At 37.7% G+C, this 25,675-nt stretch overlaps 2 protein-coding genes across 3 annotated transcripts in view; one reads left to right on the forward strand and one right to left on the reverse strand.

The window, feature by feature from the left end:
- Nucleotides 1-9,817, forward strand: part of sntb1 (syntrophin, basic 1) — a 105,649-nt gene extending 95,832 nt beyond the window's left edge. The window contains exons 6-7 of the mRNA XM_079837295.1: nucleotides 3,823-4,013; nucleotides 5,537-9,817. Coding sequence (XP_079693421.1) covers nucleotides 3,823-4,013; nucleotides 5,537-5,629 — 284 coding nt within the window. The 3' untranslated portion in view covers nucleotides 5,630-9,817. The remainder of the gene's footprint in view (nucleotides 1-3,822; nucleotides 4,014-5,536) is intronic.
- Nucleotides 6,410-25,675, reverse strand: part of mtbp (MDM2 binding protein) — a 28,781-nt gene continuing 9,515 nt past the window's right edge. Inside the window, exons 9-23 of one of the 2 annotated variants that reach the window (XM_079837294.1) lie at nucleotides 23,602-23,696; nucleotides 21,750-21,816; nucleotides 21,436-21,553; nucleotides 21,061-21,231; nucleotides 18,540-18,653; nucleotides 17,869-18,036; nucleotides 17,132-17,219; nucleotides 16,766-16,924; nucleotides 14,796-14,891; nucleotides 14,437-14,688; nucleotides 11,859-12,054; nucleotides 10,845-10,958; nucleotides 9,877-9,942; nucleotides 9,646-9,716; nucleotides 6,410-6,782 (exon numbers count right to left, since the gene is read on the reverse strand). In XM_079837294.1, coding sequence (XP_079693420.1) covers nucleotides 9,678-9,716; nucleotides 9,877-9,942; nucleotides 10,845-10,958; nucleotides 11,859-12,054; nucleotides 14,437-14,688; nucleotides 14,796-14,891; nucleotides 16,766-16,924; nucleotides 17,132-17,219; nucleotides 17,869-18,036; nucleotides 18,540-18,653; nucleotides 21,061-21,231; nucleotides 21,436-21,553; nucleotides 21,750-21,816; nucleotides 23,602-23,696 — 1,743 coding nt within the window. In that variant the 3' untranslated portion in view covers nucleotides 6,410-6,782; nucleotides 9,646-9,677. Of the gene's footprint in view, nucleotides 6,783-8,814; nucleotides 9,717-9,876; nucleotides 9,943-10,844; nucleotides 10,959-11,858; nucleotides 12,055-14,436; nucleotides 14,689-14,795; nucleotides 14,892-16,765; nucleotides 16,925-17,131; nucleotides 17,220-17,868; nucleotides 18,037-18,539; nucleotides 18,654-21,060; nucleotides 21,232-21,435; nucleotides 21,554-21,749; nucleotides 21,817-23,601; nucleotides 23,697-25,675 lie in introns of those variants that run through there. The other variant, XM_079837293.1, reaches the window with a different exon arrangement.

Consider the following 25,675-nt stretch of genomic DNA (forward strand, 5'->3'; position numbering starts at 1 on the left):
CTGGATTTGACATGTTTCTTCCCTTAAAAAGATTCTGTTTGCATCAGAATCTTGGAGCTGCTCCATATTTGGGATTTTATGGGAAAGGCCCATTTGGCAGCTGATGTTCCAATACCTGTGTTTAGTCTAATCTTGTAATCGGTTTTATTTTCAAAATATTAACTTTCTTAGGGTTCTGTAAAAATTCAGTGATGTCATATATTGTTTTCATAGTTGGTCACAAGTTGGGTATAAAAAATAGTAAACTGAGCTGCTACAGCTCAGAGGCCGTTTACACGGCACCGGTTTCAACTAAAAATGGAAAACCTTTTATGCGTTTTGGCTGTTCATTTACATGACAACAGCATTTTTGGGGACTGAATATGCTAAATTTTTAAAACGGGTTTCAAAGTGCAAGTTTTGTTATTGTAAGTAAGGCAAGTAAGGTTATTGTCTCCGGGTAGCAAAAAAAAACGCTTTTTTAAGCTTTCAGTCTATAGGCGCGTAGGGTTTCTTTACAAACAGTGGCAACAGTGTTTTTGATCGTTTTCGCGGATCCGTGTGAACGGGATTGTTCTGAAATTGGATGCAAAAAATTCAAAGGAAAACTTTTGTTGGTACTTGTTGTGTAAACGTATAGCCTGACGTCGTCATACTCCGATTCTAGGCAGAATATGAGTCTGATACTGCTCCATTGGCCTGTGATTATAGGGTGTGTTTCAACCGAACCAGGAAAGAAAATGCCTCTGCACTCAATTGGATAAACCTACAACCAATCAGAGCAACGGAGCAAATTAGATTTGCTGCCGCTAGGGTGCGTCTAGATTTCTAGGCTACATCTGTCCATCATATAAAGCCCGCCCTGACAATTTGATTGGTCCGAACAGCTCTGGTTCGAGCATAGTTGCTCCTAGGGCTGGGCTGATACACAATGTCTATTCGTATTGCGATAAAATTCATGTCGATAACGATAAACTCTGGATATTTTTACTGAATATTGATTAATCTAACACCCAATTGGTCATGCGACACTAAACAGCGCTCTGAGATCCAGTGGTAAGTGCGTGAATTCAGCGAAAAACACAAATGTCTCTGTGATTTAAACTAGTTTAAAGCCAGATGGAACAGGGCTGACAAACAGGAGAAACACTGTGCGCAATGATACAGTCAGAAGGATTTTCGGATTATGGATTTTATCCATAATTTACCTTGTATTTACTGTTGTATCACTAACTGCACCATGGTACTATGGCAGAAATGTGGGATATATTCGGTAAACTGTGCCGAAGATATATGTCAAAGTCAGGCAAGGTTTCATGACTATAAACAATATCACCCGTTAACACATGCAGAAACTAAGAGACAATTTTTTTCCATTAAGATATTTATTTTGTGAAGGAAAAATGAAGTGTTTGTAATGTTCTGACAATAAAGAGTAGTTTAAAACCACAAGCAACAGTCTGGTTTCAGTCAAGTAACAAGTAACTTTCACTTAGGAGCAAAAATCTGCTTTTAAATTTGAAAGAAAGAAATATTTGACATTTATTTGAATAATTATCAATATCGACTGATATTAATTATTTTTTTATCGAGATAATTTTTTGGCCCTTTCGCCCAGTTCCACAACGGATCAAGTCCAGAACGAACTTCCTGACCTCAAATGTTGTGGGCGGGGCTAAATTCGGCTGGCATCCAGGCTAATAAACGTACCCTTTATGTATTTCATGTTTTTGCTGTTAAATTATTAATAAATACATATTAATAAAGTAATTCGATAACTATAAGTAAACCATTTGTGGGTTGACTTTCATAAAATGTGTAACATTGTGGCTCTGTGCCACTTTGCTTTATTCATTTGAGGGGCCCACAATGACTCTAATCAAATGACAGATGTTCTTGTTTAGATCTATTTTCATGCTTATGCTTTGTAAAGCACATTGCGCATGGACTTAAAGTGTTATGTAAAGTAAATGTGTTAATCGAATGGAAAAGATAAGCCTGCATAGGCACATGAGAACACTAGAATTGCAGACTGAATAACTGAATTAAGGCCCTGATATACTCACAGCGAAGTTCTTTTTCGTTCTTCATTTAGGGGTAAAAAGAAGTTGGAAATACCTTTGCAGCTGTGTAGTTAGCAAACATCCTGATGCCGCCCATGCTGCTAAGAGCGTCTTTTAGATCATGAGTATGTAAATATGTGCTGCTGCACGCTTTCTTCGTAATAACAAAATAAACATGCATCAAAAATGACAGCGTTGAGAAAACAGCAGTGAAGAAATCATAGAGACGAGGATGTTTGCACAAGCTCTGCAATTTGGCACTCCACTCAAGTAAAGTGTTTATTTATATAGCTCTAATAAACAATTGACTGCTTTAAATCAAACCGCTTTATAGTATTCAACATGGAAAAACAGGTCCGTGTTGCTTTCAATTCAAGTTCCACTTCAGTTTCTAGTATAAAGCAGCTCTCCAATGTTTATGTTTCCACTCGCGGACGTCTAGGAAATGAGGAAATGAACCGGAGAAGATTTCCACATCAAAGAGGGCGGAGCCTTAGAGTGCACCTACCTGTTACGTAATTGCCACGGACCAATGGTAGTTCGAAGGTGTTTAACAGCTGGAGCGAACTTTTCTGGAAAGTTTGATTTCGAACTCCCAAAACAAACTCCAAACTATCTTTTTCGTCATTTCGTCACACCAGTTTGTTCTTCGATTTCGCTTGAAGTATATCGGGGCCTTTATTCCAAAGCTGTTGTAGTTCAGAAGCTGAAAAAATCTTATGCCAAGCCATTCATGTTGAAAGGGACCACAGTTTGTGACTAAAAGGCCCATCTGGTGGGAAAGAGTCCCTCGGCCCTGAAGATCAAGCCGTTAGGATGGGGATAAGGTTACAGTATTGTTCAGAGTAACATGGGAACAGCATTCCGAAATCCACCTTTTTAAGAGTCCCTCCCCCAAAGTAAGTAATTAATAGGTGTTTGAGTATTTAATGTCAGTGTAACTCAGATTTAATGGGTAAATTGCAGAAGACGATGCCGTTTCATTGCTGTGATGATCTAATCAGCCTAATGGACTGGGTTGTAGCCAGAGCCGAGGGGTTTCTCAGAGATACACAATGTAAAAAGAACACGCTAGCCTCGCAATTACCCGGTCAAAGAGCGATTCAGGAAGCTTTATTGGGGCAAATGGAGGGAACAGCAGAAGTGGATCACTGGCACGCTCACAATAGACATGGTAACAGTAGGTTTCCACACATACTGTGGTGCCTGATGAGCTGTAATTGAATGTACTGGAGGAGTGATACTAGATACATGGAGTCCTGCGATGTATTTGATGGAACTAGGGAGATACTGAGCAGAGATTACTGGTGATAAGTAATGTACCAATTATCAGGCGAATCAAAGGACATTCATCTCACAGATGGACTCCGCTTCCATTTTGTTCATACCTTAATGGAATTAACCAGAAAGGCAGTTCAGAAATGCATCATTTATACTTTATTGTATTTTTTATAATATAATACTTTTCTAGCAGAAATGTGAAAGCATCTGCATGAATAATTCAGTAAAAATGAACATTTATTATTAGATCTGTAAAGTTGAGGTGGTGCTAGATTTCATTCGCCAAGTAAAGTAGTCACACCTTAAAAGGATTTGGACAATTTCACAGATCTAAATAATTCCTGTAAGGGTTTTAAAATAATATGAACTTCACATTTCTGCTTTTTAACCCTCTGGTATGACAAGTCTGAGTATATATTTGTTTTATGATAGTCATAGTTTTGACAGCTGTATTGAATTTGGAATATTCTTTAAACCTTCTGTGTTTCTGTTCCTTCAGGTTGTATGTATCAGGGTCAGGACTGTCGGTTGGTCATTCACTATGAGCGAGGTTTCTCTGTCATAGCAGACGGAGAGGACAGCTCTCTGGCACAGCCGCTCTTCAGCTACCCGTTTGAGAAGCTGAAGATGTCTGCTGACGACGGCGTACGGATCCTCTATTTGGATTTCGGTGGGAATGAGGGTGAAATTGTGAGTGAAATCTTAGGTTAATTCAGCAGCAACAAAATGAGTTAGATTAAAAAACAACAACAGCAATTAAACAGCAATATTTATTTAAATATATATTAGGGCTGTCAAGCGATTTTAAAATGTTTTAATCTAATTAATTTTATGATGTGGATATTCATTAATCGCTAATTATTCATACATCAACTTTGGTAAAAGAATTTACCCACAAAAGATAATTTAAAGTCATTATTATGTTACATGAGAAAATCATCAAATAGACATGACAAAAAAATAAATATTTGATTCATATTGTGAATTACACATTAACGGCCATGAGGGTGAATGATCATTTTTGGGTATAACTATAACTTCAATGGTTTTTTATTAATATGGAATGTTAATTAATATTCTAGTGAAATTATACTCTAAATAAGAAACTAAAACTGTTAGTAGGTGGTGGTAAATGTCTAAATGAGTAAGTCATTGAATCATTCATTCATTTGATTCGTTCAAATGGCTGATTCATTCAGGAATTAAGTAAATGGCTCTCTTTATGATTGGACCATTGAATCATTGGTTCACCTGATGTATTTAGGCCCTGTCCCAAATGGCACACTTCATGTGCACTTTCTGTCTTGTGGACTTACAATGGCCGCTGCGTGCGCGTGTCCGTTTAGTCCACGAGACCGCAGGGTGTCCCAGTTGTCATTTTAGGTCTCAGAAGGGTGCTTGCGAGCACCCCCTTTGAGGATGATATGCGCCCTCGATGCGCACTTCTGCCGAGCCCGCATTGGTGCGAGCTACACAGCGGACTTCTTCCCGGCAGTCAAAGCGGCATTACGTCGTGAAAGTGCAGACTCAGAGGAAGACCGTGAGGGTTTAGGGTGCCATTTGGGACAGGGGCCTCGGTTTAGATCAAATGCTCCAAACGCAGATTCATTCAGAAATTAAACACCGCTGTGTGTTGCTCGGAGACGCACAACAGTTCTGCTCTGGTTTAATAAATTGAGCCATAGCAGGTAATATTGTGCCTAAAATATAACACAATATTAACTTATTTATTGAACAATAAAATCAATAGCACATTTTAACTCATGCTATTCGGAACAAAAACAGCCCTCGTGTGATATTGCTTAACTATATCATGATATAAATATGAGACAAAAAACATTCAGGGGCATATAACCACATTCTGCAGGCTTCACCACACTGTGAGTTGATGCCCTGCTTCATCACATCACCAATCAAATTTATGAAATGTTAGATGACCCACAGAGATCTGTGGTTGGTGCTTTCAAAGTTTTAACGCATCATTTTTTCCCATGACTAATCAATTAAATGAACGCATTAAATCGACAGCCCTAATATACAGAATATAAATCCATCCATTGGAGAAATTCTTGAAAACAGGAAATGATGTATGTCTGTACTGATCTCTGGAAGTTCCTGAGAAGATCTGCCCGATTGTTGCTCACAACATGTGTTTGTCACATCAGGAACTTCCCTTCATTGCTTAATACCATGTGTTTTTTTTCTATTCACAGCAACTGGACTTGCACTCCTGTCCCAAGCCTATTGTTTTTATCCTCCACTCCTTCCTATCAGCCAAGATTGCAAGATTAGGATTGGTAGCCTGAGATCGAACTGTCATAGGCCGAAACGGTGGCGTGATTATTTCAACACTGAGAAGGGAAATCCAGAACGAGGTGGAACTCGCAAGACTGAGTGAGGGGCGATGATGCGGAACTGACGCGGTAGCAAACCGGACCTCTGAATGATTTGAATTACATTTCAGTAATGATAAACTATGTATTTTTCAGAGAAATATTAATTATAGTGAATTTCACATTGATTTTCTAAGAGAAAAAAAAAATCAAACTATATAATGAACACTAGCTTGTGATTGGAGCTAAAAAATAATACTGGAAGTATTATTTTAGAATCCAATACAGCAGAGTATTCAGCACTTACAGTACCATTAACTTCTATGTAACGGTAGCGAAGGCGGCCATCTGTATGACAGCTGTCAGTAATTACATCTGTCTGGCAGCTAATGTGGATTAAAGAAAGGCTAGTTTAAAACCCTGTTAATGCACATAAAAGTTAAAACATCTCGTTTAGTTTCTGGCGCTTTCACTCGGGAAACGCACTACACCGATGGTTGAGCAGAATCAACAAGGACATTCTAGAGTGCCGGTCATCAAAGAGGCATGTCAACAAACCGTCTGCTTTCACAAGGCCTTTGTGACAAAAGAGGAAAATCGAGACAGGGTCAGCCCTCCCCTTCAGAACTGTATCTGTTTCCACAGACAAATGGAGTTTCGGTGACTTTTACAAACCTTTCGCTTCCGAAGTCTGGAGTACTGCTGTACAAACGTGTGACACGCAAAAGAAATCTTTAGTAACGCTGCCACATTTGTGTAGTTGTTTTTTAATATCCATCAGAAGAATGTTCTCAATTATTGTGAGATGTGCATGCTAGCACAACAACTATTGTGGAGGCTCATATTTGCTCTCGTTGGCCTGTGGTCATATACACGCACACACACAAAGCCCATTGAAGCACTTCGGATGTCAGATTATAAATTAGAGTACTTGAGAGTTTCCAAGTTGACCAGCAATTAGTGTCCATTGTCAAGCACTGAGCGTTCCCAGAGCGCTGCTCCATTGTAGGGGTTATGGATTTGGGGACAGCAGGGCCCCTGTGGCACAGCCTTTGTCTCATCTGTGAAACCGTCCCTGCCACATTCCAGCGCACATGACAGATCCTGGAGTCACAGGCCTGGGAATCTGTTTTCGACAGTAAAGGGATATTTCATTCGAAAATTAAATTTCTGTCATTTATTCACACTCGCGTCATTTCAAACTCGATTGGAACACAAAAGATGATGAATTTGAAGGATTCTGTACAAATTATTAAAGTCAATGAAAGTCTAAGGGTTAGTAGACCCAAAAATGATAATTACCCCATGATTTACTCGCCCTCAAGCCATCCTAGGTGTATATGACATTCTTCTTTCAGACGAATACAATCGGAGTTATATAAAAAAAATGTACTGGCTCTTCCAAGTTTTATAATGGCAGTGAATGGGAGCCCAAAACAAGTGCATCCATCCATTATAAAAGTAATCCGCACGGCTCCGGGGGGTTACCGTATTTTCCGGACTATAAATCGCATCATTCTATCATTTTATTTCACAAAATCAAAGACAAAGAACAGACATTTCATCTGGAAAGGCAAGTTATTCAGCTACACAACAGCACACAGAATAGGTGTCCGGCTTGTTAACGTAGCAGTTATTCAGCTACCCAATAGCATAAAAAACATACCTGGGAGGCTGAATAGGCTAAATTAACTTAACATAACATAAGCCAGCCAGCGAGTCCAACAAGCAAGTTACCGGTAAGCAAGTTCACCAAGCTCCCGATTTCATTCCACATCACTGAATCCATTGAATTCTTCATCCAGCTGCTCGATTACCGTTTTCGGCTGCATATTTTACTACCTGTAGTTTGTAATCTGCAGAATAGGATTTTCTTTTTGGGGGCATTTTGTTTGTGTTCAGTCTTTCTCAGTTGTCTTTAAGTTAATATTTCAGGGCTACAGGAGCAGCATAGAGCACCCTCTCGCAGCTGTAGACGTAAATGTTTTCTCTTGTCAGTCGGTATGAATTAATTTTGATATACAAGTCGCAGGACCAGCCGAACTATGAAAAAAAAGTGTGACTTATAGTCTGGAAAATACGGTAATAAAGGCCTTCTGAAACGAATCGATGGGTTTTTGTACAAAAAATATCCATATTTAAGATGTTATAAAGTAAAATATCTAGCTTCCGGCGGACCGCCTTCCGTATTCAACTTAAGGAAAAAGCGTAACTGGCACGACGATGTTGGACATAGCTCAAGCATTTTGAACTGCGAGTGGATTACTTTTATAATGGATGTGAAGTTATGTTGCGTTCATGCCATGTCGTAATTACAAGATGGCAAGCTGGAACATCCTCTGACTCAAAGTTATGCATTTGTATGGCAACACTGCTAACAACAAAATTAAAGTAACAGTTGTTATGTAAAGGCCTTATTAACAAACGTATAATTTATTTATTGAGACATTGAGTGTTTCCACATGACGTGGCAGTGGTCATAAGGTACCTGCAAGCTGTAATTGCAAGTTCTAGGATGTAAACGCTTTTTACAAGTCAGGAATCTTTTAATTACTGTAATTTTTGACATGATGTGAACGCACCTTTAATATATACAACTTGACTGGTATATTTAGGTCTGCTGAAGTGACTTAATTACTAAACCAATCAAAACACTGATCAATGCAAATCCCAATATTTGGACCCCATTGACAAAAACATTCTTCAAAATGTTTTTTTTTTTTTTTTTAATCCAGCAGAACAAATTCATACAGGTATGTAATAAGGGCTGGGTGAGTAAATAACGGTGAATTATATACATTTTCAGATTCTCCAACAGCAGGTTCTACACATGCAGGAGCGGCACACGGTTTGACCGACTCTTCCGTATTTTACTCATTACTTCTACCGTTTAGGAATAATAACATTATTTATACTTCCTCATTTTCAGCTTTAGTTTCAATAAACGGTCACTGAGAGGAAGTTTAGAGTTCTGAAAATTACAGCATGTTTTCATAGTACAATGAACACTTATGAAAAGATCACGGAAAACACGCTTAAACTGCAGAAAAGAGTGTCTCGTCAGAAAACAAGTCTGCAGTTTAACAGTTTACCCACACAGGTCAAAATATTGATTCAATGGAGCATCACAATGTATCGAAATAAACAGAAACCTTATTAAAATGATCTGTTTTATTATTCACAATCATAACATTGAGTTCCACCCTATTAACTAGAGCAGCTCTGTTGATAAGTAGCGAGCGAGTTCAGATTGCACGTTGCCTTCGAGGGCTCTCAGGGCTGCCAATGTAATGTGCAACCCCCTCCCTTCTTTCCCATCACCCCTCTGGGCACCCAGAAGCGAGAACAATGGCCCTGTGTGGGACTGGAATGTGTCCGGCGACTTTGCCAAACGAGACACCCTCAACCTTCTCTGGGCAAGGAGTACCATACTCTTTATGACCTCAGCTCAGTGTGACCTTTTGATCCCAACACAGCAGTAATTTTGGGGCGAGCTACTTGGAGATCTAGCTCTGATAGCTTGTGTGTGATAAACAAAAAACAAAAAGACGTGGTAATCAGAGGGCATGATGAGGTTTTGGAAAACTTTCACGCGTTCCTTGTTTCATGCTCGAGTGGTGATTTGAGTGAACTCTGATTACTGAAATGTGATCTGGTCAGAAACGCCCTCTGACTGATTTTCATGATGCAAAGTGTTTCTCAGAAAACGTGCAGCCATATTAGGCTGTTGTTTGTCAGTGTTTGAGAGTTCATGACATTTCTTTTCTAGTGAAAACCATATAAAAAACAATACAATTAACATTTTAATACATTAAAATCTATGATTATCACAAATACATAAAAAAACTGAAACATGAGTATGTACATGCTTCCGGTCAGGAACATTTCCATGATTAATGCTGTGAGAAGTTCTATAGCATTAGAAGCTCTCTTCTACAAGCCTTTTCTATTTATTTGAGTGTTCTTATGATGTCCTACTGCAGGTTTACCTTCAATGTTTCTGACTGAAAATGATTCATGCTCATCTTTTAGAAGATTTCTCCACAACCCAATCAATCACCTGTGGATGAGAAGAGCGTGTGCTTGAAAATATATGACATTGTATCAATTTTGAGGACATCTAACAAACACAAATCACTCAAAATAAAACAACATAGTTGTAAATTGTCATGTTCAAGTCATGCATCTCAAAATACACTAAACTGATGTGTGTGCTTTACCTGTTTGACATTGTTACTGGCTGCTTTCTTCATTTCCTCATGAAGGCCACGTGAGGTTTTCAGATCCTGTTGCAGAACAAACAGGTTGCTGAGGCATAACGGCTTAAATGAAGTACATTTTGGAAGCTAAGCTTAGCTAATAATCTTTTACAGTTATTCAAACTTACACCACCATTCAAGAGTTTGGAGTCAGTAAGATTTTGAATGACAATAATATTTGCATTCAAGGATGCATTACATTGATCAAAATTAACAGTAAAGACATTACATAGTGTTCTATTTCAAATAAATGCTGTTCTTTCTATTTATCAGAATCCTGAAAAAAAGTATCAAGGTTTCCACAAAAATATTAAGATCAACCTTTTTCAACATTGATAATAACGTGTTTTGGATGTCTCACCAAATCAGGATATTAGAACGATTTCTGAAGGATCATGTGACACTGAAGGCTGGAGTAATGATGCTGAAAATTCAGTTTTGCCATCACAAGAATAAATTGCATATTAAAATATATTTAAATAGGAAATAGGTATTCACATAAAGCTCCCTTATCATTCTACTCAGAATATTTACTGCGACAAAAAATCCAAAATTGATTGTTTAAAAATCGTTGATTATAACACAACCATGAACGCTTATAGATCATGTTTATAAAGTAACAAATATGCCATTTTTATAAGGTCTTAAAGGTACAGTAGCAAAACCAAAATGTATAAATTGATGGTGCACGAAAAAACCTTTAATAGTAAAGTGCTAAAAATATATATATATTTTCCCCCTCACAAAATGCTTTAGGAACAAAGCGAATTGAGACAAGTCTCTTGAACTAAGTTTTTGCTCCCGTCACGGATAAATGATGTAGATAACATCAATCAGCAGCGTTTACACAGCATATTTTGAGAGCTTCAAAAGACATCCTAAAGGCAGGACAGCAGGGTGCGAGAAGAGGCAGAGCAATTCATACCCACCTTCAGATAAAACTTTGATATGTCAAACAGTCTTTGACTGCAGGCTTCAAAGCACTTGTGCTCACTGCTGATCCCGCGTTTATCGAGCGTCTTAGCAACCACCTCCCTCAGCATCTGAAACAGAAACACTGGATGAGAACGATGCACAATCACGTAACTATTGCACTCACAGACCTCACATAAAGCGCTGACATTTGTTGATGACTGTAGTAGTGAATTCACTGAATAGGAAGATTTAAGGTTTTAAATGGGTTGAGAGCCATTTAGCATTTGGTATAATATCCCTTAACCTGCATATTTGACCATTGTCCCTGGCAACCGACATTGCTGTACTATTCTATGCGCTTGAATCAATATTTCATGCCCATATATTTATTTGTCAAGTTGTAATGGTATAAGCAGGATAATGCACAGCCAGTCAGTCAGGAAAATAAACTTATTTGGGATTTCCACTATCAATAATATTTAACACATTTTTCCATGTTTAAATATCTTAAAGGGATGCTAGACTATCATTAGTTTATTAATGTTTTTTTTGTTATAAATATTGAATTATTTTTTTATAATGCTATTTTCCTACTCTATTTTGTCTAAAAATAAAACACTAAAAGCAATTGTTTTTAAATGTTACAAATTAATTTATGCATGACTATATACTTTATATTACAGTATGAAAAAAAAACATATTTGGAGATTTGCTAAAAATTACATTTTATTCAATTATCTTTCTTTTAATGATTCATTTTAATTTAGCATTAGATGACGGAAAAATGTAATCCAAATATAAAAATAGGAAACACTAAGCATGAACAATTAAATACCTAATATTGACCTATTTATAGCTGATATCTAATCTAAAACCCTCTCTCTAATGATCTAATCTCACATCATGATAAACAAAATGGTACCGATATATAGGGCATCCCTAATGCATTGCTAATGTAGATTTTACCCCAAATCTCAGCAGAAAACGTGAAGGTATGAATTTTCTTTGGTCTCGTAATCAGCGCTTACCCTGTTGTGTTTCTGGGAGCGGGACTCGGTCTGTGTCTGGCTGGGTTTTTGACTGGGCGAGGGGTCGGCAACAGAAGCAGAACGTCTGGCCAGACCCGAGCTGGAGCGGGAGTGGGCCGCTTGCTGCCGTAGAGCCCCCACAACACGGTGAGTGCCACCTGCGCCCTGAGATTCAGAGCTCTCCGATTTACAGAACCTGAGAGTGGCAGAAAAGGATTTTAATGCGGATGAGGTGGATGCTGTAAGATATTGCTTCTCTGAGATCATCAATCCCTCAATCTCACTTTGTTGTTCACATCAAAACTCGAAATCAAAACGACTTGATGTGATGCTCTACTTAAGCACAGGAGCACACACTTCTACCTCTTTTTCTTCTGGGAGATCTCAGCTCTAGCACTCTCATTCTAAGGTCATTTAATAAGAAAATGTTCAGTTCCAGGAGCATCAGCCTTAAACATAAATTTCCAGGCTTGTGCGTTTAGCTCCCGATGATGTGACACCACGGTGGTCATTTCAGAGTGGAGCAAAGTCTGAGATGATGATGATAGGCCTTAAAATTAATGTGGCCCCTGGAGTTCTGCAGTGGGTCAGCATAAAAAAAAAAGTCAATAACCTCATGTCCTGACAACACATCATCTAATGCACACTGGGCTTCTGCGGCAACAAAGGCGGCCAAACATTAGACGTTTTATCACTGCCATATTTGAAGCACATTTAGAGAGGGCCTTTGTGATTTCAACTAAAAATGCTGGAAAGGATGAAACTTTGACATTCATTGCAGCGCTGCTCAGTCATTTTCATTCATTGCTCATTTCACACTTTGACAAAGCCATCAAGCACAGATCTATATTCAATTTCGTTGTGCCTGACGTATGATGCATTCAAATGCATGTAAAGTGGTGGGACGGAGGGGCAGAGGTAGGCAATGATGAGCAGGCAGAACTAGAATGAACGAGCCACACAGGAAAATCAATGAACTGACGGCTTCAGAAAATTAGAGTAACTAGAGAAACATTAGTTTGACCGTCTAATTGAACGGAGCACTGGTGAGAATTGGTGTGTAACGAAGGGTAGACTTATGTAAAGATCGACAGACAGAATATCATTAAAACAGCCTGTCCTTGAAACACCCTTATCGTTTCAAGTTTTACTAAATTGCTCCAACCGCACAGAGCCCGACACATGACATGCAGACAAAAAAAAAAAATGAAAATATATATTGTGGTCAGGAATTAAGAATTTGTTCCCACAAATTAAGAATTAGCTCCCATATTTTACTAAACCGTGGCCACGCTGTAAAAATTCCCTTGTTTTAGTTCAATCAAAATGAGTGAACTAATTAGTTCAAAATGCATAGAAAAAAAATATAGCTGGAAGCAGCAATTAATGGGATTCAAGAATTTTAAGACCTTTATGACATGGATGCTGTTAGGGTTTAGGCGACCGGAAATGTAGGGCTGACAGCAAAAAATAGCCATGATGGAGAATAAGCTAAAACACACACATAGAAATGAAGGGGTAAAATAATAATACTTAATGCACACTAAGCATGCTTACATACACATGCACACACATTTTGTTGTAGATGTAGGTATTTAAAAAATAAAAAATAAAAATGATAGGAAGCTAATTTCTTACTCAAGTCTCATTTGCATTAAACCATTTTCAGGTTTCACATTAATCATAATGTGGCACAATTGTCAAAACTGATACCCAAGGAAAAATTAAGTGATAAACTTTGACAAAATTTGATTATACTGTAAATGTTATAATAGTGATTTTATAATGTCTGAAAATAACTATTACAAAATTAACATAACCAGTAAATGACAGCAGTGGACCACTCATTTGCTCACTTTCATTTAAAAAGTGCTTGCCAACCGTAATCTCTACTAAAGTAAGGCACATTTTCCATGTTAACTCCAATAAAACTGCAACACTGGTGGTGTTGGTTAAGCATTTATTTTTTAGTCAATGATGGAAACTAATATAAAAAGGATTAAACTAATTAAAAAAAAACTAAGCTCAGAATCGATTGGATGAATACCGAAAAACTCAGAATCTATCCACGAATCCCGCTTTATTGTCCTAGCCCTATCAAAACGTGCTGTGTAACACACGACAATAAACCTTATTGGTTCGTGCACGTCAGGCAAGCATGCATGAGCTTCCGTTTACCATATCTGATGTGTGCATTGATGAATGTTGCTCTCTTCAGAAAATGTAGACTACCCATTTCATATGGATTAGTTTTACAATCTCTTTATGATCTTTTTGAAGCGTCAAAGTGGTAGAAGCGTAGACTGTCAATGAAGGGACAGAAATCTCTCAAATTTCATTCAAATATCTTACTTTGTGTTTAAAAATGAACAAAAGTCTTACGGGTTTGGAACGACATGAGGGTATGTAAATGATGACAGAATTTTCATTTTTGGGTGAACTAACCCTTTAATACATCCAATTTAAAAAGGAAATGTTAAGTGATGCAAAAAGAAATATATATAAAAGGAAGACCACTTATACATGGCAAAAGGACAAGAGACAACCTTTATCATTAGTATGCATACAATGTTCTCACCTCTTGTGTTGCTGGAGGTCTGTTTCACGGGAACGGCGTTTGAGGCGGGGCAGCTCGCTGTGTAGAGCTTCACCATCGGGCACACTGCCCGGTTCAGACAGCACAGCTGGGGAGGGTGCAGGGCTGAGGGTGAACGGCACAGGGCAGGGCTCCTTACAGCATGTACTCTGGGTCTCATATCTTATTAGACGAGATTGCAGCTTCACAAAGCCACGGTCTCGCTCAAGAGCCTTACACTCATCCAGACAGAACCTGAAACACACCCAGAGAATACTTGAGAAGATGGAGGAGGAAATAGGGAGGATAGATTTTATATTGGATTGGTTTTATTGTAGACGCACACACATATGCTCACTTACTCTATTCCGTGGTAGTGGGATCTGGCGGCCTTTGAGAATGGGAGATTGGTCACCTTCCTGGGTGTGAGGTCAGGAGACAACTGAAATGCATGTTCGCTACACAAAAAACAAAAACACACAACATTCAGAGACAGTCAGTTCAGCAATTTAAATGCATAGCCATATTTCTAGAAATTGTATGGTAGAGGGCATGTTATGTTGGAAATCGTAATCTATTTTTTTTTTCCAATAAGAATTCTTTATATTTGGTATTGTGCTCTAGTCTAGTACATTACCTCCGTTCCGAACGCATACAACATATCCATCTAAAACTTGATTTATTCATTTTCTATGTTTGAATAATTTCATAACTTATTATTACTTGTTTTGTTCTCCATATAGGTAGGTCTGTCAAGCTCCCAAATCACAAAATAAACACCAAAAAGCATCATAAAAGTGGTCCATAAAACTCATGCCTAAATCTTCTAAAATCATATGATAGGTTTTTTTTCCACCAAACTTTATATAAAGATGATTCTCAACTATGTTATGAAGGATATAAAGGAATGAATTTATATTTTTTCATGTATGAAAAAAGAAGTGTAGTAATTGGCAACTTTTTCATAATAATATCTAATTTTTCATAGGAATATTTATGTGTAATTTATTTCCCCATTCACTTGTTGTGTCTCTCAAAATGCTTGATAAACAAGTCCTGATGTCCTCTACAGTGAACATGTATTAAATCAATGCAATGTTTTGTAACAGAAAGTCATATTAGAAACCCCATAACATTTTCATGAGATGTTGATTTATGACAAATAAATTGAAAATGTGTCTGATTTAATGATAACTACAAACTATTATCATATTTCGATAAGAGTGCTAAATTTGATCACTAAATTAATGTCAGTAAATTTTAAAGACTAAGGAGAAGTTGATGTCATGGTGAAACCTCCAAACATTTGGCATCTCTGAAAAGCCCTGAATGTGCTCTTTACAGGACACCCAGACTAAAACTGTGACATGTATGGGTTCAGAGAAATTCACTAAAATATAATGTCCACTACAGTGGACAATAGTCTATTCCTGGGTTCCAGGAACGATATGGAAAGTGGTAGACAGAATATTCTTTAACTCTTTCCCTGCCAGTGTTTTTTGATCAATTAAAAAAAAAATGTCATGGCCCCCAGAATATTTTTTTGTATGAATATCTGAACATGCAGAACAGAACCTCTGCTTGGAAAAAAACAAACAAGTCAGTTTTATTCTAGCTTAATGAATCCTATTTATCAACACTTGAATGTGTTGATGAAAATAGTTTTCATAAAAAAAGCAACATTTTGAGAAAAAGGCTGAGAAAATCGTGTTTATGTCACAGAAAACATAGATAGAGTAGATCAAGTCCATCACCTCCAAACCTTGCAGTCCTGTAGCTCGTCCTGGGTCAACATTTCATATACCGGTATAATATTTCATTTTATATGCCGTTTAATGATGATGATCACGTTACTTTACATATGCATTTAATTACATATGTTATCACTTGTTTCTGCATCTTCATCGTCTGTGTTTTGATCAGGAGATTCAGTACTCTTTCAGAAGATGCTTAATGGTGCCCTCTAACTTATAACAGCGAAAACACAGAAAGCCAGAAAAACGTTGTCTTTGATGAGGAAAGGCTTTCTCATAAAATACAAGATAACTTGTCAATGGCAGGGAAAGAGTTAAAAATTTCACATACTGTGTTCCACAGGAGAAAGTCATGGGTTTGAAACAGTGCGAAGGTGAGTAAATAAAACATTTTCAGTTTGAACTACTACCCCAAGACCAGTGCAAGCAGAAAATAAAGATGGAGCGTTTAAAAACTTTCTACTATGTACTACACACATGCTCCCTCTTGTTTTGAGGGACTTGAATGGCAGTTTTAATAAGCTAGGGGAAAAAAGTCATTAAGAGATATCATGTCAGAAACTGTGTGTATGACCAACCCTCTAAGCACTGGCAGCGGCTGTAGCTCTCCGCTAGGCAGTCCATCAGGGGTGAAGTGTTTGAGCAGTTCTCTGGCATCCAGCAGTGTAGAACTTCCCCTCTGGCTATCTTTAGGCCCCATCAGACTCTCAGAGGAACAACTGCTGAACAGTCTGCACCTGTGGATGACACTGAAATGTATTCATCCAACCAGCCAACCACAAATGTACTTTTCCAACCACTGAACAAATGCACAAACTATTTCCTCATCTGATACATTGTTCTGAGATTCAATAAGCCCTCAACCTCAAAGACAATAATCCAAGGCTCAATGTGGTGATCAAACATTGTTTTCATATAAGGTGATATGGTACAAGACTGTTTACCTGGACCTTTGTCTGACTCTCTGCATGTTCTCATAGTTTTGTAGGACGCTCCTCTCTGGCCATTCTGCATGAGAAGATTGTTTCACATCTTTGGAAGAACATATAATGGTTAGAAAGAGTAAATAAAAGTGAATCTTAATAAGAACACTATGTTAAACCAAGTATGCAATATATATTAGATTTTGCCCAAATAATGGAAGCAAATTATATAAGGGCCTCCTATATCTTTTGACATCAGAGGCAAAAAGGTGTCTCCAATTAAACTCCGACATTTTGCTGCATATTTACCTGTCATTGGTATTTGGGTTACATGTGCAGTCACATTAACAATAAATACCGCCACAGGGTTCCTTAAAGGGATAGACAGTTGACGGCACCCACTGAGTTCCATAGTATTTTTTTTCCTACTATGGAAGTCAAAGGGTGCCGTCAACAGTCTGGTTACCAAAATTCTTTAAAATATATTTTAAAACATTTTGAGTTCAACAGAAGAAAGAAACTCATACAGGTTTAAAACAACATTAGGGTGAGTAAATGATGACAGAATTTAAATGTTTCGGTGAACTATCCCTTTAAATCCAGCCCTGGAGGGTCACTGCCCTGCAGAGTTTGATAATATAATACATCATATAAATTACCGATCATAATATAACAATTCTTTTCCATCGTTATCCATAAAAAATATTATAGATGATGCATCCCTAAAGTAAAATGCTCTGTATTAAAGTACCCCTCACCACTTTTATTAGAAGATGAAGTTTGGTTCTCCTCCAGGCGCATGCGTTTAGAGGCTCTCGGCAGTTTGGCGTCATGCATCTGAAGGTACTGCTCTCTGGCCAGACTCAGCAAAGCCTTCAATTCATTTACAGGAATGGCGGTAGGCTTCTGGACCTCCTCTCGTCGCCCTAGCCACAGATGAGATCCATCATTAAATGTCTCTCAGTAACCATGCTATTATTCTGTCCATTCAGTCATTCATTTTGTTGCAACACACAACAAACTTAAAAATCAATTATTACAATAACATTCCCCCTGGAGCCTTATTAAAGTGCCTTATTAAAGGGCATGCAGGGTCTACAGAGAAAAGGAGTTAGATATTGAAACCGGCCTGAATTTATTGGCTACAAGCCTAATAACAGTTCTCTGACATACCAAAATTATTCTATCAATCACACGATTTAACTACTGTTAAAAAACTGTTAACACAGCAGGGGTCGAGATTCTGACAAAGGCTCTATTGTTTACCGCTCAAAAGAGATCCTAATTTTCAGAAAGCACTCAGGTGAGACTGAGAATGTGTGACCGGAGGAATATGATTAGCTATGTGCTGCTCTGGGGTGACTGAAGAACAGCGTGAGAATACTTGGAGGTCCTGCTGAAAGGTTTCCGTTGCCTGGGAAACACTTACGACAGCATTCCTTGAGGACCAGGGTCTGCACCTTGGCCAGCTTTCTCTCCCTCTGCAAAAACTGCTCTCCACGGAGATATGGCAGGGACCGCAGCCAGTCAGCAGTGCTGCTCTCTGTGGAGTAAGAAGAGGGAATAAGAGTCTGAGAATGCAGAAGATTGAGTCGAGAGAGGTGTTAATCATGTCTAAAACAAAGTCCCAGGAGAAAAGCTGGTCCAAAATGTCCAATCTAAAGTTTCTCACATTAGATTTAGCACTGAAATGCTGTTATTCTTTCTTAGAGGATTTGTTTTGATCACATTTATACTCTTACATGTGTACTATTTAGAAGAGCCATTATCTATTTTCACTTCACTTTCACTATTGACACTTAAACATGAGGGAAAACTGAAGTACTAATCTTTTAAACCACAAACGTTTCATAACCATGCAAGTTCCCAGTAACAACAAGCATTTGCATGTCCACACTGGATACAAACTGCTGTAAGGGCTGACACAATCACAGCTAATCAAAAGATATGTGATGTTTAAATGTACATTCATTGTGGGTAAAGCTACTGAGCATGACACAGCAGAAAGCCAACTATCTACAAAGTCTCCTGTCGCTCATCACAATCACAGCTGGTTAGGACAAATCTTTTTATAATGTTACGTCATGCCAGATTAGGACACAGACTTGGGAACTGCAAACTGATTCATTTCGAATGATACTTGTTCATTAGAACAATTCAGACTACAATTTATTAACCCCAATGAATTCACAATCTGCATACACCTTTTGCATTCTCGGATCAGTTTTGACCCAGTGAAACTTAAGCTTACATAATCAATCATAACCTCATTTTCAACTAAAACAACATCATATTTGATTAATAATGGCTTAGCAACATATGAATGTGCAAATATTCAGGGGATATTAAAGTTACTGTGTTATTACCATGTTATTACTACATTAACTACCATATTTAAAAAAAAAAATTCAGATGCATAAATATTTGTGAGAAATGTTAATCGAATATATAATTGTATGAACTTTCTAAGTAAAATAAGACCTATAACTCTGAATGTATCACTTTTTTCGTCGGAATTAAAAGCAAAGTTTAAACAGAAGTGTAAGAAAATGGCTCTAACAAGATTCATGAACACTGATTTTTTTCTGGATTTTGTTGCAACCTTTCGGTCGCTCTCTTGAATCCAACACGTAAGTGACTTAAACTGAAATTCATCGACTGGCTGCTAGAGACAGACTCCAAAAGGGAGTCAATCCCATTGACATCCCATGTTAAAATGGCCAACTTTACAGCAAAAAAAAAAGAAGAAAAAGTTTACAGCCTGGTACAAAAAGTGGTTTTGGTCTATATCCTCCTGGGACCCAGAAAAAAAATTAAAAATGTTTTTTTTTTATTTAATTTTTTTTCCCCATGTCATTACATTGTTTAGAGATTTTTTTTTTAAATTAGATTTTATTCATATGTTATGATATGTCTGTAATTGACACCAGGACACAGTTGTAAAAAAAAAAAAAAAAAAAAAAAATTCTCATTGTTTGGACAAACAAAGTAATCCCAATGTTGAATTGCTGTATTGGGCACAACAAACAACCGCTCGCCCAAAAGCAGTGGCCTTTAGTTATCAAGCCTGGTTGAATTATGGATCTGGTGTAACACATTTCTGCTCTCCACAGGAGGATCCAAGCAAACCCACGCATTCTCTGATCAAGAGCAGTAATTTACCCCAACAAAGGTCTCCAGCGGTGGGCTTAAAATACAGCCATTCTCCCTGTACAAAGAGCTATTACGAGTAGTAGTGAACCACAAATCACCTGATTACATGAGTTACAAATAGTTGTTAATCAAGGCAGTGCAAGAATGATACTTTACATGAAATAGCCAAAAAGTGTTTAAATTTCATTATATTGCAAAAGGGAAAGTGGGAAAAAGCAAGGGGAAAATATCTTTTGTGAGGAGAAAATGTCCTACATCCTTATCATATTCCAGAGTTTGTTTACTTGGAAATTTGTCCAGGACCAAATGTCCTCGGTTTGCTCTATCGAAAAAAATATGGACTTGAAGTGTTTAACTTGATAAGGTCTGAAGTTTTACATACCAAACTGTTGCTTTTGAGAGGAACACGGTGGTTTATAAACAAGACTAAGTCTGGCTGTGTTCTTTCCAATCCAGTGTTTTCAAAAATCATATTAATGAGAAAAAGTAATGTGTTCTACATTTATGAACTGAGCAGTTCCGGTCTTAGTGGAGTATAATGTCTCCTCTGTGTCATCTTGGTGACGTCCAGGTGGCCTCCGCTGCTGCTGTGATAGATGACTGTTGTATGGGTTTAATCTGACTGTAATAAATGTGGTTCTTGAACGCCACGGGGCCCAACTTAGTTTAGAAGAACCATATTAGTTCTCTCAATCAAGAGTACATATTGATTTATAACTATGCTCAAAGGCGTACTGTTGCATTTGTGCATATTCATGCGGACATCGGCTGTGCATTTAAATGATTGGTAATCATACCTGAGGAAGGCGGAACTTTTTCCCTGATGAGGGCATTAAGCGTTGCCAGGGCAGCGGCTCCATTGATCTGATTGGCTGTGTGTATCATTCGCGCTGTGCAGCCTCCTGACTCCGCCCCCTGCATCAAGAAGAGGTAGTGGCCTCTCTCACCTTTTACCTCCACATCAGGCACTGGAAGGATGAAGAGTTAATAGCACACTAGCAAATACACAGAAATAAAAGTAGACAACTGCACCATATAAATGTCAGCATATAATTTAACAACGTGTGATGTGAGCGCTGGGCAGCACATTCACATATGCATGGTACAATTATACATATTAAGAGCCTTCAGAACAAAGTGTAAGGCAGTTTTTTTTTAAACACTGCTCATACCAGGTAAGTCCTTGGGACGTTTGGACATGAAGTCTCTCCATTTACAGGAGCTGAGCTGGGAGGCTGCTGGGAAAGTCTCAGTGCTTATCACGCAGGACAGAGAAAACAAAGCTCCCACCTGCAACAACAAACACTTCTCATCATTGTCACCCTAGTGTTCCAGCTATGGGAAATATGTTGTTGGTTGCAAGTTATCAATATCCAACCATCAGTCTCAGAGGACTTTTGACAGCTTTGGCTGCATCTCAGTCGGGGAGAGTATATATCTGGCCTGAAGACAATAATTGGTGATAATCGTGTTGGAGACGGCCTACCTCTCCACGCAATGTGCACAGTTGGTCCAAGAGTAGCTTAGCTTTGACAGATTTGGAAGCCAATCCACTGTAGAAGCACATCAAGGTGTGAAACAATATACAGAGGAAAATGAAAGCGCAGTTTACAGTATAAACAGTCATGAGGAACATGCCGTCTCAACAATCATTAGCTCTGAGTGCAGAGTTCACTGTGAGACATTGAGAGAAACTTATCTATTTATCTATTTACATCTTACAATTAGTAAATGGTTCATTTCTTATTATCAATGATGAAAACGGCTGTGCTGCTTAAAAGGTTAGTTCACCCAAAAATGAAAATTCTCACCCTCATGTCATTCCAAACCATAAGACCTTCGTTCATCTTCAGAACACAAATTAAGTTTTGTTTTTTTATAAAATCAGAGAGCTTTCTGAACCACCCATAGGCTTGAAAATTTCAAGGTCCTGAAAGGTAGACATTGTTAAATAGTCCATGTGACTCCAGTGGTTCAACCTTAATGTTATGAAGTGACGAGAATATTTTGGGGGGGTTTGCACACAAAAAGTAATTACTTTATTCAAAATTTCTTCTCGTCTGTGTCAGTCTCCTGCACTGTTGACATAGTAAATACAGTGCAGCACTTCAGAGTTCTACAACAGAAGGCCGGCTTAGCATTGGCCGACGCGGTGCGCCACGACACGTGTGTGATGCTGACGCAGGTTCTAACGCCGTTCTGCCGTAGAACTCGGAAGCGCTGCACTGTATTTACTACATCAAGTGTAGGAGAATCACAGACGAAAAGAAATTGTTGAATAAAGTCATTATTTTGGGGGGGGGGGGAGAACTTTATTTAGTGCCCGGTAAAGTTTCACAAGACCACCATTACCGTCACCTGCACAGAACTGAGCACTGCTCATGCACTAACCCTTTAGCACACTGTGCCGTAGTGAATAGTGTAGAGGGGAAATAACATGTTAACAGTTTTTGCGCACAGAAAGTATTCTCATCACTTCATAAAATTAAGCTTACCTTTCTGGACCTTGAAAGTTGCAATGACGTTGCTGCCTATGGGTGGTTCAGAAAGCTCTTTGATTTTTATAAAAAATATCTTAATTTGTATTCCAAAGTTAAACAAAGGTCTAAGGGGTTTGGAACTACATGAGGATGAGTATTAAATGACAGAACTTTCATTTTTGGGTGAACTAACCCTTTAATATTTTTGTGTTAACCATGATGCATTTTTTCAGGATTCTTTCAGTGAAAGTTGAAAAGAACAGCAATTATTAGAAATATAAATCTTTTGTAACATTATACATGTCTTTACGGTCACTTTGGACTTTCTGAATAAATTATATATTAAGTATACTAACCCCTCACATTTGAACGATAGTTTCTATACTTATGAAGTCACTTTGGATAAAATGCATAATGTGAAATAGATTATGCATCATTAATTATTAAGGCTTTCCGATCATCAACCAAATTCTTATAAATATACCATACAATGGAATAAATCATGCAGTACCATATACAGGCACCACCTCTAATAAATAAATATTAGTTATTTATACAAAAAGAGGCAAACTTATGTCCTTTTCAGATTTATTTTTGAGAGAAACAAATGATAGTGAGCGTTTATGCATATGAGAAGACTTTAGGTCTTCTCTGGCATCCGCAGTAATTTAAATAAACCTTTGCAGAGGCAAATCATTATGCATCTGATAGAAATATTCAAATCATATATATTTTTATGAATTTAGAGTTATGTGTCTCTTGGCAAGAGATCATTTTGAGGAGTGTTAGCCACTTTTGCATAAATAAAATGCACTAATATTGACAAGTTTGAAGCCTTTTGTCTTTTGGGAAAGATACAGTTCAAACTCTGTGCTGGAATGGAGGAGAATTGGGAGGTCTGTGACTCTGACCAGCTGAATCAGTTCCAACAAAGGCTGGTAACACTGAAAAACCTAAAACACACAAAAAACAACAGCAATTGCAACCAGAGGCGTAAAATATTTATGTTCAGAGAGAAATTAACATTTTGTGTTTTACGAAGCTGTAGAGTAACAGTTTAAAAAATACATATTTATTATACACCGGCATGTGCTAGGGACTGTAGATCAGTAATGCATTATTCAAAACAATATTTTTAAGGAAGAGAACCAAAGGAAAATATTAGATGACCAAGCAGTTTCAGCAAAGCAAAGGGTTGTGGCTGTGACCAACAGATTAAAGTGTTACTGGCTGTGACAGCAGCTGGCAAATGGGAAGAAACAAAAACGTCTCTTTACGGTTTATTTGCCATTAGGAGAGTAACACTTAAAGCTGTTTTGGGGCCGCTGGGCGCTTGTGCCCCTGAGTGTTGAAACAAAATCAGCTTTGTGCTCAGGCAGGACTAAACCAGAGCTTTTGGGCTGGAAAATGAGAGGCTGAGAGGGAGTTGGCAACATTTCGAACTCTTTATCAGCTCTTTCAGCTTCTATACAAGAGAAGCCGAGCAAAGAAAGAGGAAGTCAATCTGAAAAGATCTGCTCCATTATTCAGTAGTTCTGGGCCCACAGAAAAGATGAGTGCGATGCAACATGGTGAAATTAGTTTAAAGCTACATTTTAAGTAGTCTTAATAATCCTGTTCCAAATCCCTTAGAGTTATGAGACGGAAAGGAAGATGATGATAACATCACGTTAACAATTATGAACAAGTTAGAAATGTCTACCATGGTAGATGTATTTGCAATGGGCAGGACTAGTTTACATTATTCCAAGTTCCAAAAAAACGTTCAAAAAAAATAATTAAATGAGATGAAGTACATCATTTGTTACGTTTTTAATTCACTAGATTATCCAAAAACTTGTCATTACTACAATATCATGTCAAATATTTTTTGTTGTTGTGGAATTATGGAATCATCTATTTTTCGGCTTCTGTTAAAAAAAGGAAGAGGTTCAGAAAGTGTTATTTCCACCCTTCCAAGTCACATTACAGTATTAAGTGTTTGTAATTACTGGAAGAGCTCTAAATAAATGTCCAGCTCTGTCATCTCTCATCAGACGTGCGGTCGCGGCGGCAGATGGGAGGTAATGTCTTACTCACTCTGATACAGGAGAGAACTGCCATTTTCACATTGATTGCGGTGCCCATAACAATAATAAGACTCATAAGTACTGTGGGCGCAAAAGAAAAAAGTTAATGGTACTAATCAGCATAAAGGCAGTGAATGTTCTGCACGAGCCCTGTGTAAACAGACTGTGGGGTGCAATCGGCTCCGTTGAAGGGGCTGAAGTCCCAACTAATGCCAATGTGATTAATCTAGAGTGGAAAACCCATTACGATTACAATGCACACTCTCACTTTTATGACAGAACGAGAGTGTAAGAGATTCAGAGAGAGAGCAAAACAGCCAATATAAAAGTTTAGAGCGCCTCTTTCACAGGGCCACAAATGCACTGGATAATCATCCTGTGAAACAATCTTCAGTAGGACTGTTTGATATTAAATTTTAAAAGCTTCATATGAGAGCTCACTCCCGATTCCTCTGGTATGGGTAGTACGGACTCAAAATGTGCCACCTGAAGAGTCACAAATGTGATTCACAAACAATATGTTTTATTTGTTTTACATTATTCCTTTCTATTATTTAGTTATTGTCTCAAAAGTAAGGATTTTCCCCCTCCTGGTTAAGTCCACTATAAGTTCAGATTTTTACTTGAACTACATATTTATATTTATATATATATATATATATATATATATATATATATATATATATATATAATATACATATATATATATATATAATTTGTAATAAAAGCTACTGCTACAGTAAAATGTAATGGACAGCTATAAAATCATAAACACAATTTTGCTTGTTAATGATACAATCAAAGTACATATGATACAAAGTACATAAGATAAAATGTATACTTTTTTTAACCTATTCTTACAG

This window comes from Gobio gobio, assembly GCF_949357685.1.
Source record: "Gobio gobio genome assembly, chromosome: 15".
NCBI classification, from domain to species: Eukaryota; Metazoa; Chordata; class Actinopteri; order Cypriniformes; family Gobionidae; genus Gobio; species Gobio gobio.